Raw genomic sequence first — 18,883 nt, forward strand, 5'->3', positions numbered from 1 at the left:
GTGTCACGTGACGTATAATCTAGTGGACGGGACACCTCTTCGATAACGACAGCTAATCAGTCACTTAGATAGCTTGCTAGCCAACAAAGACGAAAATATTTGAGCTATTTAGACGTTTTCGGTGTATATTAATTGCTGTGTTTTAAACACACGTCTGTCGTATCTACTAGTTACCCATCCCAGCTTCATATTTACGTTGTCGGGTAGCTAACTGGTTAAATTAGCATTAGGCTAGTAGCTTATGCTAACTATCTAAATTGGCTTTCTTAATAACATTCCGGACCATGAGCTCACTAAACTACTCTCCCCCTGCAAAAGAAGAGGACGTCTGCTGGACTGAGAAACAGGGTCTGTGGCTTAATATTGTCGTGAAAGAAGAGGAGGAAGAGAAGGATGTCACAGTGAAAGGCGATGAAGAAGCTTCCAGAGTGAAAGCTGAGGATCATGAAGAGATTACTGTCACAACGAAAGAGGAGGACGAGGAAGAAGAGTATGAGACGGGAGATCTGATTAACACCAGTGAGTAACGTTACCATCTTAAAAACAGGAGCCCAAACTGCCAATTGTTAAACTGATGTGGATTTTCGAAGTGGCAATCCGTGATTCAAACAACAGCAAAATGGCCGCCATGACACTCGTTTTGGTGAACAGCTAAAGGTTGGGTGCTGGAGACACCGATATGTAACAACTGTCAAATTCCATAAAATAGCTATGAATACAAGGACTGACCATCCAAATGATAAAAATAATTGTTTAAGCAGGTTCTAAAACTATACAGTGTTTGTTTACAACTTTTTTAAAGCAAGCTATCAGCCTAACTGACGTGTGAATTACAACACACCCTTCCGTTTTCTAACATGGCTACATGGCATATCTACTAAGGCAACTCAGTGCATCCAATGGCAATGTCCACGACAGGTATCGGGCCCCACAGTGGAGGTGTCATAATAACCATAAAACCTAGCGGTCAAGCAGGGAAATGCTTCCATTAGTTTTTCCGCCATACATTTTTCCCATAGGGAATTTTAGAAATGCTTAAAATAAGGGCCATCTATTGTGTAGCCTTACCCTGGCGTGACGTTTTGATGACAGTTTAATGTTATCTCGGACAAGGTGACATTTATCAATATATTCATGTTTATTTTACTCTCAAATTCGAAAATGCTAATCGACATTATGCAAGACTAGAAATCCCTGCAAGATCCTGCACGTCCACTTACGGAAAAAAATCTATTGGTCACATACACATGGTTAGCAGATGTTATTGCAAGTGTAGCAAAATGCTTGTGCTTCTAGTTCTGACAGTGCAGCAATATCTAACAATTCCACAACAAATACCTAATACACACACAAGTAAAGGAATAATGGACTATATAATGTTTACATACCCTACATTATTAATCTCATATGTATATGTATATACTGTACTCTATCATCTACTGCATATTTATGTAATACATGTATCACTAGCCACTTTAAACTATGCCACTTTGTTTACATACCCTACATTACTCATCTCGTATGTATATACTGTACTCGATACCATCTACTGCATCTTGCCTATGCCGTTCTGTACCATCACTCATTCATATATCTTTATGTACATATTATTTTTCCCTTTACACTTGTGTGTATAAGGTAGTAGTTTTGGAATTGTTAGGTTAGATTACTCGTTGGTTATTACTGCATTGTGGGAACTAGAAGCACAAGCATTTCGCTACACTCACATTAACATCTGCTAACCATGTGTATGTGACAAATAAATTTGATTTGATTTTGAGAATATATAAATATATGGATGAGCGATGTCAGAGCGCATAGGCTAAGATGCAATAGACAGTATAGAATACAGTATATACATATGAAATGAGTAATGCAAGATATGTAAACATTGAAAGTGGAATTATTATTATTATTTTTTTACCTTTATTTTCAATGACGGCCTAGGAACAGTGGGCCTGTTCAGGGGCAGAACGACAAATTTGTACCTTGTCAGCTCAGGGACTGCAGTCTTTTTTTTTGTAAGGGTAGTCTCTAGCTGACACCTTTGCTAACATCTATTGTGTCATAGAATTGTCAATTTAAAGACATTTAGGTAGTTTATATATTACTACATTTAGCTAAATCTATTAGCTAGTTAATCCAGAGATTTTTACTTTTACCTCGATTTGGCAGTCACTTCCAGATTAGCGTGACAATTGTAGTAGTGATGCACCGATATGACTTTTATTTTATTATTATTATTATTTTTTACATTTGACCCCTTTTCTCCCAATTTCGTGGTATCCAATTGTTAGTAATTACTATCTTGTCTCATCGCTACAACTCCCGTACGGGCTCGGGAGAGACGAAGGTTGAAAGTCATGCGTCCTCCGATACACAACCCAACCAAGCCGCACTGCTTCTTAACACAGTGGGCATCCAACCCGGAAGCCAGCCGCACCAATGTGTCGGAGGAAACACCGTGCACCTGGTGACCTTGGTTAGCGTGCACTGCGCCCAGCCCGCCACAGGAGTCGCTGGTGCGCGATGAGACAAGGATACCCCTACCGGCCAAACCCTCCCTAACCCGGACGACGCTAGGCCAATTGTGCATCGCCCTCACGGACCTCCCGGTCGCGACGGCTGCGACAGCCTGGGTGCGAACTCAGTCTCTGGTGGCATAGCTAGCGATGCAGTGCCCTAGGCCACCCAGGAGGCCTCGATATGACATTTTTGACCGATATTCTATATTTTCCTTGCCCAAAAATACGATAACCGATATTTAAAAGTTTAGCGGACTTTTAATCATTCTAGTACAGTTAAATAGTTAACACACACATGGACACAGCAGTCTAAGGCACTGCATCTCAGTGCTAGAGGAGTCACTACAGTCCCTGGTTCGAATCCAGGCTGTATCATATCCGGCCTTGATTGGGAGTCCCATAAGGCGGCACACAATTGGCTCAGCGTCGTCTGGGTTTGGTAGGCCGCCATTGTAAATAAAATGTGTTCTTTAACTGACTTTCCTAGTTAAATAAAGGTTCAATTAATTAATTACAAAAAATATATACACTGCTCAAAAAAATAAAGGGAACACTTAAACAACACAATGTTGTGTCAAGTCAATCACACTTCTGTGAAATCAAACTGTCCACTTAGGAAGCAACACTGATTGACAATACATTTCACATGCTGTTGTGCAAATGGAATAGACAACAGGTGGAAATTATAGGCAATTAGCAAGACACCCCCAATAAAGGAGTGGTTCTGCAGGTGATAACCACAGGCCACTTCTCAGTTCCTATGCTTCCTGGCTGATGTTTTGGTCACTTTTGAATGCTGGCGGTGCTTTCACTCTAGTGGTAGCATGAGATGGAGTCTACAACCCGCACAAGTGGCTCAGGTAGTGCAGCTCATCCAGGATGGCACATCAATGCGAGCTGTGGCAAGAAGGTTTGCTGTGTCTGTCAGCGTAGTGTCCAGAGCATGGAGGAGCTACCAGGAGACAGGCCAGTATATCAGGAGACATGGAGGAGGCCGTAGGAGGGCAACAACCCAGCAGCAGCAACAACCCCGCCTTTGTGCAAGGAGGAGCAGGAGGAGCACTGCCAGAGCCCTGCAAAATGACCTCCAGCAGGCCACAAATGTGCATGTGTCTGCTCAAACGGTCAGAAACAGACTCCATGAGGGTGGTATGAGGGCCCGACGTCCACAGATGGGGGTTGTGCTTACAGCCCAACACCGTGCAGGACGTTTGGCATTTGCCAGAGAACACCAAGATTGGCAAATTCGCCACTGGCGCCCTGTGCTCTTCACAAATGAAAGCAAGTTCACTCTGAACACATGTTGACTCTGACAGTCTGGAGACGCCGTGGAGAATGTTTTGCTGCCTGCAACATCCTCCAGCATGACCGGTTTGGCGGTGGGTCAGTCATGGTGTGGGGTGGCATTTCTTTGGGGGGCCGCACAGCCCTCCATGTGCTCGCCAGAGGTAGCATGACTGCCATTTAGGTACCGAGATGAGATCCTCAGACCCCTTGTGAGACCATATGCTGGTGCGGTTGGCCCTGGGTTCCTCCTAATGCAAGACAATGCTAGACCTCATGTGGCTGGAGTGTGTCAGCAGTTCCTGCAAGAGGAAGGCATTGACGCTATGGACTGGCCCGCCCGTTCCCCAGACCTGAATCCAATTGAGCACATCTGGGACATCATGTCTCGCTCCATCCACCAACGCCATGTTGCACCATACTCTCCAGGAGTTGGCGGATGCTTTTGTCCAGGTCTGGGAGGAGATCCCTCAGGAGACCATCCGCCACCTCATCAGGAGCATGCCCAGGCGTTGTAGGGAGGTCATACAGGCACGTGGAGGCCACACACACTACTGAGCCTCATTTCGCGTTCGTAAATTCATCAGTTATTCTGCGCTCTGGTACAGTCAGACGAGAGTGCTCTGAAATTGGAGTAGATAGCCATAGTGAATTTGCAAACCCAAGAGATATATGCTAACTGGATAACAGTCATTCTTGCTAGTTAACCAAATGACACCTGCACCTCTAGCTGTGTAGCCATCAAAAAACAATATGAGGGGGAAAAGTCAGTCACTCACCCACTCCTCCAATGACATCACATCCTCCTGTCAGCTAGCTAGTGTTAAGCTCCATGTTTTTAGCTTGCTACCTAAATAGAAACGCTAGCCTATTAGCCACATTATGACTGCCTCGTGATCATTGCCCTTGCTAGTCTGATTGTATTGACATTCCCAGCCTTAGTTACATTAATCTGTTTTTGTCCAAAATATTGAGTCATTGAAACTGATACAGTGCATCCCGAATGGAGGCAGTAAACAATGTACCAGCTGTAATTTACAACCTGAGAGCAATATTTTTTTGGACTGCTAAGAAATGTATTGGTGAATGATATTATTCATGCATTGAACTGTATCCATCTATTCTGCCAACAATGCCTTAGTGTTCGTCATGGAATGTTGAGTCAAATATAACCTAATTTTAAAAACCTCTTATAAAGTTGGTTTCGTAGCATAAACTGGGAATTTTATAATTTTGACTGATTTATGATTGTCTTGTTTGTTTCATATCTGCAAATTAGTTAAAATGCTTTCAGTTCCACTTTAAATAAACACTCTGTCTTTGACAGCAGAGAGACCAGACTCAGCAGAGGATCCAGAACCAGAGCCAGAGTCTTCCGAACCAGCAAGGCGACATCACTGTTCCTACTGTGGAAAGAGCTTTAACCAGTTAGGGGACCTAAAGAAACATGAGAGGATACATACAGGAGAGAAGCCTCACAAATGCTCCCAGTGTGGACAGTGTTTTACCTGGTTACAGAATCTAAAACAACATCAAATAATACACACAGGCGAAAAGCCTTACCAATGCTCTCAGTGTGAAAAGGCTTTTACCCGGTTAGCACATCTGAAAGAACATAAAATTGTACACACGGGAGAAAAACCTTTCCACTGCTCTCAGTGTGAAAAGCGATTTACCAAGTTAGGGATCCTAAAACAGCATGAGAAAACGCACACAGAAGAAAAGCCCTACCATTGCTCCCAGTGTGGAAAAAGATTTTCCTTAGCAAAGTACCTGAAAGAGCATGAAAAAATACATACAGGAGAAAAACCTGGAGAGAAGCTTTTCCTCTGCTCCCTGTGTGGAAAGAGTTTTACCCAGTCAACCCACCTGAAATCCCACACAAGAACGCACACGGGGGAGAAGCCTTATCAATGCTCCGTTTGTGGAAAGAGTTTTTCTCAATCAAGTTGTCTGAAAAAACATAAGAGAATACACACCGGAGAGAAGCCTTACCACTGCTCCCTGTGCGGAAAGAATTTTACCCGGTTAGATTACCTGAAATCACATAACAGAACACACACAGTAGAGATGCCTTTAAACACAGGAGAGAAGTCATCATTGTAAATAAGAATTTTTTTTTTCTTAATTAACTTGCCTGGTAAAAAAACTATATTTTTTTAAACATTAAAAAAAATATGAATATGAAGTGTATGTAGTTCAGTGATGTTCAGAATGAACCGTTTATATACTGTTTATGCCATTTGATGAAAGTGTAGTTTGTATTTTTTTGAAATCTCAAGACATTGAATAGGAAATACATTGGTTTGATTATAGACTACCAATATGTCTGTTTGAATGTGTATGCTCTCTGTGATTACATGGTCATTTTTCTCCGGCTCTGTGTGTTGGGTGTGTGTCATTACTCGAGCACTCTCAAGTGCCATTTACCATTTGCTCTATTGTGTACATTTGCTTTCAATATGTATCTTACAGGCTTTAAGGGAATAGTATGGTCCTGTAAAGACAACAGACCAAGAAAACAATTAGTGCCACAAACGAAGGCAATTGTCACAAAATGTTTTTGTCATTGAGGTTCTACAGTGGAAATGTACCTCTAGTTCCAACTTCTGAACAGCAACGTATGTCTCCTTTTATAAATATGGAGGAATTGAGTGAGCACATCTCATGTTCCCCCGGTCTCTGGCACAGCCCATAGGCTCTGGGACACGTGGGCCGTCCAACAACAACCCCGGACATGAGAGCAAGTTCGCAGCACTTTTTGGTGGCAGTCAGAGTAGCTTTGCTAATCAAGCGATGAACTCAGATCAAATATATATATATATTTATTTTCTTACTCCCTGTTTCACCATCATCCCTTTCAGCATTGCAGACAGAAGTAAACCACTGTAGTGTAATATTTGTGTTGTGGAGAAATGACCAGGCAGGAGACGGGAGTACAGTTAGTTTTCGTTTAGTCAAAACCCCTCGTGCTCTACAGTTCGCGGCACCCCAGTGCGCATGTGCATTTCCTATTAGGTGTAGTAACGTAACACTGCCGTAATGCATTACTGCTTAGTAACAGCACAGTAACTAATATAAACCGATGTAGATCCCAGATACTACATGTAGCAACAGGTCATAAACAGGAAGTAATAAGCTCACACTTGGAGTATGTTCGTAGATGGTTACAAATGAACTGAACCCCGCCCTTATCAGAAACGCAGTCAAATGACTTTGCGAGTCAGTTTATCAATGAAAGACCACAAAATTAATTATTGACTCAAATCGTTTTGTACAACATCACAGATAAGCCCAGCATTATCTTTCAACTGACAAAAGTCATGGTTCTTGTTTTTGGTTTTTTTCTTCTTCTTGCTAGCTTTAGCTCAAAGCTTGGTGGCCTTTAAAGGCTAGCTAGCTTTAGCTCAAAGCTCGGTGGCTTTTAAAGGCTAGCTAACTTTAGCTCAAAGCTTGGTGGCTTTTAATATAAGATCCCTGTCTAATGCTACTTGTTGGTGACCCATGGCCCTTAACTAGCCTGGTGAAGGCTAGCTAGCTGGAGCGGTGGTCAGGTAACATTAGCTGGAGCGGTGGTCAGGTAACATTAGCTGGAGCGGTGGTCAGGTAACATTAGCTGGAGCGGTGGTCAGGTAACATTAGCTGGAGCGGTGGTCAGGTAACATTAGCTGGAGTCAGACAGCTTTTACTTTGACAAACTGCAATTTTATGCTTTTTTTCACCTTTGGGATTTGCCCTTTTTGCCATCTATATCACTTGAATACCGTGCTTCTACATCGATCTGCATCGCTGTTTGGGGTTTTAGGCTGGGTTTCTGTACAGCACTTTGTAACATCGGCTGATGTAAAAAGGGCTTTATAAATACATTTGATTGATTGGGACCTGTTTACACCTCACCTGGATTACAATGCTTTCTGTTACCTCTTACGGATAGTAAGAGTCTGGAATCTGTGTGGATAACAATGCGTTCTGTTACCTCTTACCATCCTGGAATCTGTGTGGATAACAATGCGTTCTGTTACCTCTTACCATCCTGGAATCTGTGTGGATAACAATGCTTTCTGTTACCTCTTACCATCCTGGAATCTGTGTGGATAACAATGCGTTCTGTTACCTCTTACCATCCTGGAATCTGTGTGGATAACAATGCTTTCTGATACCTCTTACCATCCTGGATTCTGTGTGGATTACAATGCGTTCTGTTACCTCTTACTATCCTGGAATCTGTGTGGATAACAATGGACATTTCCATGGTAAAACAACGTTCTGAGAACCATATGTTTCTAAGAGCGCGGTTGTCTTATGGTTATTTTGCATTCAACCTTTCCACAACGTTCAAATCAAATCAAATTTTATTTGTCACATACACATGGTTAGCAGATGTTAATGCGAGTGTAGCGAAATGCTTGTGCTTCTAGTTCCGACAATGCAGTAATAACCAACAAGTAAACTAACTAACAATTCCAAAACTACTGTCTTATACACAGTGTAAGGGGATAAAGAATATGTACATAAAGATATATGGATGAGTGATGGTACAGAGCAGCATAGGCAAGATACAGTAGATGGTATCGAGTACAGTATATACATATGAGATGAGTATGTAAACAAAGTGGCATAGTTAAAGTGGCTAGTGATACATGTATTACATAAGGATACAGTCGATGATATAGAGTGCAGTATATACATATGAGATGAGTATGTAAACAAAGTGGCATAGTTAAAGTGGCTAGTGATACATGTATTACATAAGGATACAGTCGATGATATAGAGTGCAGTATATACATATGAGATGAGTATGTAAACAAAGTGGCATAGTTAAAGTGGCTAGTGATACATGTATTACGTTCTGGGAATAGTGCAGTATAGTTGATTGGCTTTGGAACATTCTCCGCGTATTTACAGGAACGTGACGAAATACTTTTCTCGGTATTTCATTACTGTAATAGAACGTCTCCTAAAAGTTCAAACATTATATTTAATTAAATATTTGTTCACGTTCTAGAAACGCATTTGGGAATGTTTTCAAATAGTTCCCGAGAACGTTAACATTATTTTGTGGGAATTTCAATACTTCAACAAGAACAGCTAGTCAACATGACCAAAACATTGTACATCTTTTTTTGAACGCTTTCCGTATATATTAGCCACTGCGTTTAACACACTTCCAACGTATATATTAGTTACCCCATTTATTTCACATTTACGTTTGTTAGCTAGCTGGCTGTATAAATGAGCAGACTCGAATGCTAACTAGCTCACATCCGACCGACCACGAGCTCACTAAACTACCCCTTTTAGCGGTCGCTATCACGTTTAAGGTAAGGACCAAATGCAGGCTGTCGAAGTAACAATGTTTATTTCAGCAACAAGGGCAGGCAAACGACAGGTCACGGCAGGCATGGGTCGATAATCCAGAGTAGTGTGGCAAAGGTGCAGGCAGGGTCAGTGCGGGTGAAAACAGGAACAATAGGGGCAGAGGGAAAACCACTGGTAAACTTGAAGAAACAATAAGAACTGGTCAACTTAGAATTATGTGGTCACTCCCAGTAAGGTCAATTTAGAATTATGTGGTCACTCCCAGTAAGGTCAATTTAGAATTATGTGGTCACTCCCAGTAAGGTCAATTTAGAATTATGTGGTCACTCCCAGTAAGGTCAATTTAGAATTATGTGGTCACTCCCAGTAAGGTCAACTTAGAATTATGTGGTAATTCTATGGGACCTACTGAATGATAATAGAGACAGTCAGACTTTTCTATCACACATTTTTTACTGTGTTTTTTAAATTTAAATATGACGCTCAGAAAAGAGTGTTATTGAAATATGACAACAGGAGACATTCCAGACCAGCAATTAATCTCAGATTTTTAAAAAAAGGGTCCGCTTCAAGGGTCCATTGAAAAACTGTTATCATAAAGTGGGTCAATTTAGAAGTGGAGCGCCTGGGCCAATCCCAAATCATCCCCCTAAAACCTATACGCCCTAAACACTTATGGAGATCTGAGATGATCCACTTTGACCCCCCCACAGGTTACAGTTACACCATATTGCTTATATAGATCAAATCTCCCTCAGATGTCCGCAAGGGCACAGGTTTTAGGGGATGATACTCTACTCTACTTTTAAGATGACCCCCCCCCCCCCACCTCTACACAAACTGTTTTTATATTTGTCAAGACCCTTTTTAAAATGGCCACTCCTATGCACTTGTGGAGAGGAGGGTCTCAGCTGAAGTCTAAGAATACTGATGTGTTTCTGTCCAGTTGTACCTCAAACAGGCCTGCAGGAGCACACGGACAGTCTGTGAGTGGAACTGTGAAGACTGTCGAGGTGGGAGAGTCAACAGGCCTGCAGGAGCACACGGACCATCTGTGAGTGGAACTGTGAAGACTGTTGAGGTGGGAGAATCAACAGGCCTGCAGGAGCACACGGACAGTCTGTGAGTGGAACTGTGAAGACTGTCGAGGTGGGAGAATCAACAGGCATGCAGGAGCACACGGACCATCTGTGATTGGAACTGTGAAGACTGTCGAGGTGGGAGAGTCAACAGGCCTGCAGGAGCACACGGACCATCTGTGAGTGGAACTGTGAAGACTGTCGAGGTGAGAGAGTCAACTGTTAACTCGTAATTGTTTATTCCACTTTGCTTTGGCAATGCGAACATCAGTAACCTCTACATAATGTACCATCAAATACATATAGGATTATATTCCTGACTCTGACATTGCTCATCCTAATATTTCTGTATTTCTTAATTCCATTATTTTACTTTTTAGATGTGCATGTGTTGTTATGTATTGTTAGATATTACTGCACTGTTGAGCTAGGAACATAAGCATTTCACTATGTATTGTTAGATATTACTGCACTGTTGAGCTAGGAACATAAGCATTTGGCTATGTATTGTTAGATATTACTGCACTGTTGAGCTAGGAACATAAGCATTTCACTATGTATTGTTAGATATTACTGCACTGTTGAGCTAAGAACATAAGCATTTCACTACACCAGAAAAAAACAGCTGATAAATGTGTGCATTGGACCAATAAAATTTGATTTAATTTGTTGTTGCTGGAGTGTTTTGGTCAGTTTAGCACAGAAAATGCCACCCTCGTCAACCTGTCACCTAATCATGCCTAATGACCTCATTGGCTGTAAGAGAAAACATAACGCCTGGTTGTTTTTAAATTACTTATTTTGAAATTGTTTGCCAGAATTAACAATGTTATGAATATTTGTCGAAACTGCGTTACCCACTCCAGTCAACAGATGGCGATGTGAGTCTTTCATGTGGTGCTTCTTGCGTGACGTATAATCTAGTGGACGGGACTGGACGCTTCTTCAACGACCAACAAGGCTACTTATTCAACCATTTCGGTAGCTTGCTAGTCAACATAAAATCGAATCATTGAAGCTCTTTAGACCATTCTTGTGTATATTCATCAGTGTTTAAAAGACAATTATGTGTACGTATTAACGTAACATTAATTTGCGTGTAAAATTTACAAATCTGTCAAAAAAAAGTATACCAGCTAACTAGCTAGCTAGCTAACATCCCCGACCATGAGTTCACTAAGCTACTCCCCCCGTGCTAAAGAACATAAGGTCTGCTGGATGGAGAAAGAAGCTCTGGGTCTGAACATTGTCGTAAAAGAAGAGGATATTACAGTAAAAGAAGAGGAAGAAGCTTTCAGAGTGAAAAGGGAAGAAGAAGAAGAGGCTATCACATTGAAAGAAGAAAATTATGTTACAGTGAAAGACGAGAACGAACCTTTTGGAGTGAAAGAGGAAGAGGGGATAGAGGCTGTCACAGTGAAAGAGGAAGAGGGGATAGAGGCTGTCACAGTGAAAGAGGAAGAGGGGATAGAGGCTGTCACAGTGAAAGAGGAAGAGGGGATAGAGGCTGTCACAGTGGAAGAGGAAGAGGGGATAGAGGCTGTCACAGTGAAAGAGGAAGAGGGGATAGAGGCTGTCACAGTGAAAGAGGAAGAGGGGATAGAGGCTGTCACAGTGGTAGAAGATTTCAGAATAAAAAAGGAGGAAGAGGATGTTACAGTCCAAGAAGTGAACGAGCCTTTTGGGGTGAAAAGGGAAGAGGGGGTAGAGGCTGACACAATGGAAGAGGAGGTGGTAGACGCTTTCAGAATTAAAAAGGAGGAAGAGGAGGCTATCACATTGAAAGAAGAAGAGGATGTTATTACAGTGAAAGAAGAGAAAGAACCCTTTGGAGTAAAAGAGGAAGAGGAGGCTATCACATTAAATGAAAAGGAGGATGTTCTAATGGAAGAAGAGGAAGAACCTGTTGGAGTGGAAGAGAAGGTTATCTCAAACGAGGAAGACTTTTTGGGAGTAAAAGAAGACGGGGATGAGGAGGACGAGCCTGAAGATCCGAATAACACCAGTGAGTACCGTCTTAAAATAGGGGCACAAGCTATACAGTTATTGACCTAATGTGGGGTTTTAAAGGGGCATTCTACTGAAGTTACTACACATTAATATGTTATTCAGTACTGTAGGAATTGTTGAAGGAGCTCTCTGTGATTGTTCCATACATTTTGGGGATTTTTTAAAGTAATGACATATATGCCTTGCTCGAACTTAGACCCCTTTTATTCATTATTTCATGTATTAATAAGATTGGGTCTCTGGCATACCATAGCGAATGCGTTGGATTACTAACGACCAAATCTGTATCCGTATAGCAGCACGTATTCCATGTCAAAATTAATTTCCCATAGTCAGTATGCAATGTTTATTTTAAAGGTAGTCCCGTACGTCACGAGCGGAGCCCAGGAAATAATTCAAATCAAATGTATTTATATAGCCCTTCGTACGTCACCGAGCGGAGCCCAGGAAATAATTCAAATCAAATGTATTTATATAGCCCTTCGTACATCACCGAGCGGAGCCCAGGAAATAATTCAAATCAAATGTATTTATATAGCCTTTCGTACATCAGCTGATATCTCAAAGTGCTGTACTACATCCAATTGTTAGATGCGACCACCTCCCCGTGGTCTACGTTTGGGCTAATAAAGCCATATCCATTGATTCTTGGAGACTATAATTTATTAATGCCCAATACATTTAGTTCAGCTGTCGGACCCCGTCTGAGGGGTATATTACGTAGCGAGATAGAGTTAGCGAGCTAACTTTGGTCCATTTTGAATTTAACTCATTGAATTGTTTTGCCCTTTGATTGTCAGTGTCTATGGGTTATTGTGTGTAGATTGATGAGGACAATAAATCATTTCATCAATTTTAGAATGAGTCTGTAACGTAACAAAATGTGGGAAAATGGAAGGGGTCTGAATACTTTCCGAATGCGCTGTAGTCTGGAAATAAGACAGAATTTAGTTATATTTTCTGAGGTTTAGAGACAAAAGCACTGGTTGTCCCTGCTGTTTGGCATAGTTTATAGCCAAGCACACTGGTTGTCCCTTCTGTTTGGCATAGTTTATAGCCAAGCACACTGGTTGTCCCTTCTGTTGGCATAGTTTATAGCCAAGCACACTGGTTGTCCCTGCTGTTGGCATAGTTTATAGCCAAGCACACTGGTTGTCCCTTCTGTTTGGCATAGTTTCTAGCCAAGCACACTGGCTGTCCCTTCTGTTGGCATAGTTTATAGCCAAGCACACTGGTTGTCCCTTCTGTTTGGCATAGTTTCTAGCCAAGCACACTGGTTGTCCCTTCTGTTTGGCATAGTTTATAGCCAAGCACACTGGCTGTCCCTTCTGTTTGGCATAGTTTATAGCCAAGCACACTGGTTGTCCCTTCTGTTTGGCATAGTTTCTAGCCAAGCACACTGGTTGTCCCTGCTGTTGGCATAGTTTATAGCCAAGCACACTGGTTGTCCCTGCTGTTGACATAGTTTATAGCCAAGCACACTGGCTGTCCCTTCTGTTTGGCATAGTTTATAGCCAAGCACACTGGTTGTCCCTGCTGTTGGCATAGTTTATAGCCAAGCACACTGGTTGTCCCTTCTGTTTGGCATAGTTTCTAGCCAAGCACACTGGTTGTCCCTTCTGTTTGGCATAGTTTCTAGCAGGGCACACTGGTTGTTTGTTCTAAACAGAAATGTTTGCTCTGCAGGCTGGCTAACGTGCTTCTCCCTTGCTAGCTTGTTAACACAATCACATCAAACTCTGAAGCTGGAATGACAGCAAACCAGATGCAATTTCGCTGAACTTTTTTTCTATTGAAATTTCTTTAAATGGTTCCATAATAGTGATGATGATGCTTGGTTTCGAGTGGCTCAGAAAAGGTTGCTCTCATCCGGTGATGTTTATTCTCTAAGGCAGGGTGTAGATCGCATTTCAAAATTGCAATATTGTCGGAGAGGCAGATAGTTTATACAAATGTTGCAAACCAAATGTTAGACTAAAAGCATGAAGTGAAAATGTCTAGATATTTTTTTTCCAGTGGAGATTAGTTCATGAATTGCCTGCCTGGGCTGTGGGACAGTGGAGATTAGTTTATGAATTGCCTGCCTGGGCTGTGGGACAGTGGAGATTAGTTTATGAATTGCCTGCCTGGGCTGTGGGACAGTGGAGATTAGTTTATGAATTGCCTGCCTGGGCTGTGGGACAGTGGAGATTAGTTCATGAATTGCCTGCCTGGGCTGTGGGACAGTGGAGATTAGTTTATGAATTGCCTGCCTGGGCTGTGGGACAGTGGAGATTAGTTTATGAATTGCCTGCCTGGGCTGTGGGACAGTGGAGTTTAGTTTATGAATTGCCTGCCTGGGCTGTGGGACAGTGGATGAATAGAATGGAAAGATATCAACAGTCAAAAAGATATCAAAATGAACAGACTAGGTCTATACTGCTCCTACATGGTGTAACAATACATCATGTATATAATGAACAGACTAGGTCTATACTGCTCCCACATGGTGTAACAATACATCATGTAGATGTATATAATGAACAGACTAGGTCTATACTGCTCCCACATGGTGTAACAATACATCATGTAGATGTATATAATGAACAGACTAGGTCTATACTGCTCCTACATGGTGTAACAATACATCATGTAGATGTATATAATGAACAGACTAGGTCTATACTGCTCCTACATGGTGTAACAATACATCATGTATATAATGAACAGACTAGGTCTATACTGCTCATACATGGTGTAACAATACATCATGTAGATGTATATAATGACCAGACTAGGTCTATACTGCTCCTACATGGTGTAACAATACATCATGTATATAATGAACAGACTAGGTCTATACTGCTCATACATGGTGTAACAATACATCATGTAGATGTATATAATGAACAGACTAGGTCTATACTGCTCCTACATGGTGTAACAATACATCATGTATATAATGAACAGACTAGGTCTATACTGCTCCTACATGGTGTAACAATACATCATGTATATAATGAACAGACTAGGTCTATACTGCTCATACATGGTGTAACAATACATCATGTAGATGTATATAATGAACAGACTAGGTCTATACTGCTCCTACATGGTGTAACAATACATCATGTATATAATGAACAGACTAGGTCTATACTGCTCCTACATGGTGTAACAATACATCATGTATATAATGACCAGACTAGGTCTATACTGCTCCTACATGGTGTAACAATACATCATGTAGATGTATATAATGAACAGACTAGGTCTATACTGCTCCTACATGGTGTAACAATACATCATGTAGATGTATATAATGAACAGACTAGGTCTATACTGCTCCTACATGGTGTAACAATACATCATGTAGATGTATATAATGAACAGACTAGGTCTATACTGCTCCTGCATGGTGTAACAATACATCATGTAGATGTATATAATGAACAGACTAGGTCTATACTGCTCCTACATGGTGTAACAATACATCATGTATATAATGAACAGACTAGGTCTATACTGCTCATACATGGTGTAACAATACATCATGTAGATGTATATAATGAACAGACTAGGTCTATACTGCTCCTACATGGTGTAACAATACATCATGTATATAATGAACAGACTAGGTCTATACTGCTCCTACATGGTGTAACAATACATCATGTAGATGTATATAATGAACAGACTAGGTCTACACTGCTCCTACATGGTGTAACAATACATCATGTAGATGTATATAATGAACAGACTAGGTCTATACTGCTCCTGTATGGTGTAACAATACATCATGTATATAATGAACAGACTAGGTCTATACTGCTCCTACATGGTGTAACAATACATCATGTATATAATGAACAGACTAGGTCTATACTGCTCCTACATGGTGTAACAATACATCATGTATATAATGAACAGACTAGGTCTATACTGCTCCTACATGGTGTAACAATACATCATGTAGATGTATATAATGAACAGACTAGGTCTATACTGCTCCTGTATGGTGTAACAATACATCATGTATATAATGACCAGACTAGGTCTATACTGCTCCTACATGGTGTAACAATACATCATGTAGATGTGTATAATGAACAGACTAGGTCTATACTGCTCCTACATGGTGTAACAATACATCATGTAGATGTATATAATGACCAGACTAGGTCTATACTGCTCCTGCATGGTGTAACAATACATCATGTAGATGTGTATAATGAACAGACTAGGTCTATACTGCTCCTACATGGTGTAACAATACATCATGTAGATGTATATAATGACCAGACTAGGTCTATACTGCTCCTGCATGGTGTAACAATACATCATGTATATAATGAACAGACTAGGTCTATACTGCTCCTACATGGTGTAACAATACATCATGTAGATGTATATAATGAACAGACTAGGTCTATACTGCTCCTACATGGTGTAACAATACATCATGTATATAATGAACAGACTAGGTCTATACTGCTCCTGTATGGTGTAACAATACATCATGTAGATGTATATAATGAACAGACTAGGTCTATACTGCTCCTGTATGGTGTAACAATACATCATGTAGATGTATATAATGAACAGACTAGGTCTATACTGCTCCTGTATGGTGTAACAATACATCATGTAGATGTATATAATGAACAGAGTAGGTCTATACTGCTCCTGCATGGTGTAACAATACATCATGTAGATGTATATAATGAAGAGACTATGTCTATACTGCTCCTACATAGTGTAACAATACATCATGTAGATGTATATAATGAACAGACTAGGTCTATACTGCTCCTACATTGTGTAACAATACATCATGTAGATGAATATGGATTGATGAGGAATTGAAAAACTGTATGTTTGAAAGAGTTGGGGCAAAAGGAGTGGCTAATAAGTCTGGCTGCACATCTGACTGGCTGACTTACTGCAAATTGAGAAATTATGTGACTAAACTCAACAAGCAATATAAACATTATTATGAAGCCAAGATCAATGAAATGAAGAATGATGTAAAAAAACTTTGGAATACTTTAAATGAAATTATGGGCAGAAAGACATTCAACTCCGTCTTTTATCCAATCAGATGGCATATTCATCACAAAACCATTTGATGTTGCCAATTATTTTAATTATTATTTCATTGGCTAAGTGGGCAAACTTAGGCAGGAAATTCCCACGACAAACAGGGAGCAATTATATTCATGCAGAAAAAAACCAATAATGAAAGAAAAGCAGTCCAAGTATTGAATGTTGTAAAGTTAGTGTGGGAGGGGTGGAACAATTGTTACCGATCAATAATGACAAACCTCCTGGCATTGACAACTTAGATGGAAAGCTACTGAGGACGGTAGCTGACTCTATAGCCACTCCTATCTGACATATTTTTAACATGAGCCTAGAGGAAAGTCTGTCCTCAGGCCTGGAGGGAAGCCAAAGTAATTCCACTACCCAAGAGTGGTAAAGCGGCCTTTACTGGTTCTAACAGCAGACCTATCAGCTTGCTGCCAGCTCTTAGCAAACTGTTGTAAAAAAATGGTGTTTGACCAATTACAATGCTATATTTCTGTAAACAAATGAACAACAGACTTTCAGCATGCTTATAGAGAAGGGCACTCAACATGTACTGCACTGACACAAATGACTGATGATTGGTTGAAAGAAATTTATAATAATTAGATTGTGGGAGCTGTACTGTTAGATTTCAGTGCAGCCTTTGATATTGTTGACCATAACCTGTTGTTGAAAAAAACGTATGTGCTATGGCTTGTCAACCTCTGCAATATCGTGGATTCAGAGCTATCTATCTAATTAAACTCAATGGGTTTTCTTTAACGGAAGCTTCTCTAATGTCAAACATATGAAGTGTGATGTACCGCAGGGCAGCTCTCTAGGCCCTGTACTCTTTTCTATTTTTACCAATGGCCAGCCACTGTCCATGTATGCTGATGATTCAACTATATAAGCACCAGCAACCACAGCTAATGAGGTCACTGAAACCCTTAACAAAGAGTTGCAGTCTGTTTTGGAATGCGTGGCCAGTAATAAACTGGTCCTGAACATCTCTAAAACTAAGAGCATTGTATTTGGTACAAATCATTCCTTAAGTTCTAGACCTCAGCTGAATCTGGTAATGAATTGTGTGGCTGTTGAACAAGTTGAGGAGACTAAATTACTTGGCATTACCTTAGATTGTAAACTGTCATGGTCAAAACAAATAGATTCAATGGTTGTAAAGCTGAGGAGAGGTCTAGCCATAATAAAGAGATGCTCTGCTTTTTTGACACCACATTCCAAAAAGCATGTTCTGCAGGCTCTAGATTTGTCTAATCTTGGTTATTGTCCAGTCGTGTGGTCCAGTGCTGCAAGGAAAGACCTAGTTAAGGTGCAGCTGGCCCAGAACAGAGCGGCACGTTTTTGCTCTTAATTGTAATCAGAGGGCTGATATAAATACTATTTATGCCAGTCTCTCTTGGCTAAGAGTTGAGGAGAGACTGACTGCATCACTTCCTCTTTTACATGAATGTGTTGAAAATCCCAAATTGTTTGCATAGTCAACTTACACACAGCTCTGACACACACACTTATCCCACCAGGGGTCTTTTCATAGTCCCCAAATCCAGATCAAATTCAAGAAAACGTAAAGAGCCCTTATTGCATGGAACTTCCTT

The 18,883-nt window shown here is 40.9% G+C and overlaps 2 protein-coding genes across 5 annotated transcripts in view; both read left to right on the top strand.

Moving 5' to 3' along the window:
- LOC110495013 (uncharacterized) lies at window positions 1-11,486 on the top strand. Of its 3 annotated transcripts, none has more exons than XM_036942290.2 (2): window positions 1-519; window positions 10,076-11,486. In XM_036942290.2, exons 1-2 carry the CDS (start codon window positions 285-287, stop codon window positions 10,117-10,119), a joined length of 279 nt encoding a protein of 92 aa, XP_036798185.1. In that variant the 5' UTR covers window positions 1-284; the 3' UTR covers window positions 10,120-11,486. The 3 variants fall into 3 exon arrangements, with proteins under 3 accessions (XP_036798185.1, XP_036798183.2, XP_036798184.2); XM_036942288.2 differs by lacking the exon at window positions 10,076-11,486 and adding an exon at window positions 5,137-6,182; XM_036942289.2 differs by lacking the exon at window positions 10,076-11,486 and adding an exon at window positions 5,140-6,182.
- Window positions 11,119-18,883, top strand: part of LOC110487159 (uncharacterized) — a 22,737-nt gene continuing 14,972 nt past the window's right edge. Inside the window, exon 1 of one of the 2 annotated variants that reach the window (XM_036942272.2) lies at window positions 11,119-12,213. In XM_036942272.2, coding sequence (XP_036798167.2) covers window positions 11,376-12,213 — 838 coding nt within the window. In that variant the 5' untranslated portion in view covers window positions 11,119-11,375. The remainder of the gene's footprint in view (window positions 12,214-18,883) is intronic. The other variant, XM_090194870.1, reaches the window with a different exon arrangement.

The sequence above is a fragment of the Oncorhynchus mykiss genome, chromosome 13 (genome assembly GCF_057628025.1).
Source record: "Oncorhynchus mykiss isolate SJ-2025 chromosome 13, ASM5762802v1, whole genome shotgun sequence".
Classification (NCBI taxonomy): domain Eukaryota; kingdom Metazoa; phylum Chordata; class Actinopteri; order Salmoniformes; family Salmonidae; genus Oncorhynchus; species Oncorhynchus mykiss.

Excerpts from the sequence above, each read along its gene's own strand:
- LOC110495013 (XM_036942288.2), top strand. The coding sequence starts at position 285 with ATGAGCTCACTAAACTACTCTCCCCCTGCAAAAGAAGAGGACGTCTGC. Across the intron at positions 520-5,136 it reads GGGAGATCTGATTAACACCA|CAGAGAGACCAGACTCAGCA; the intron begins GTGAGTAACGTT and ends TGTCTTTGACAG.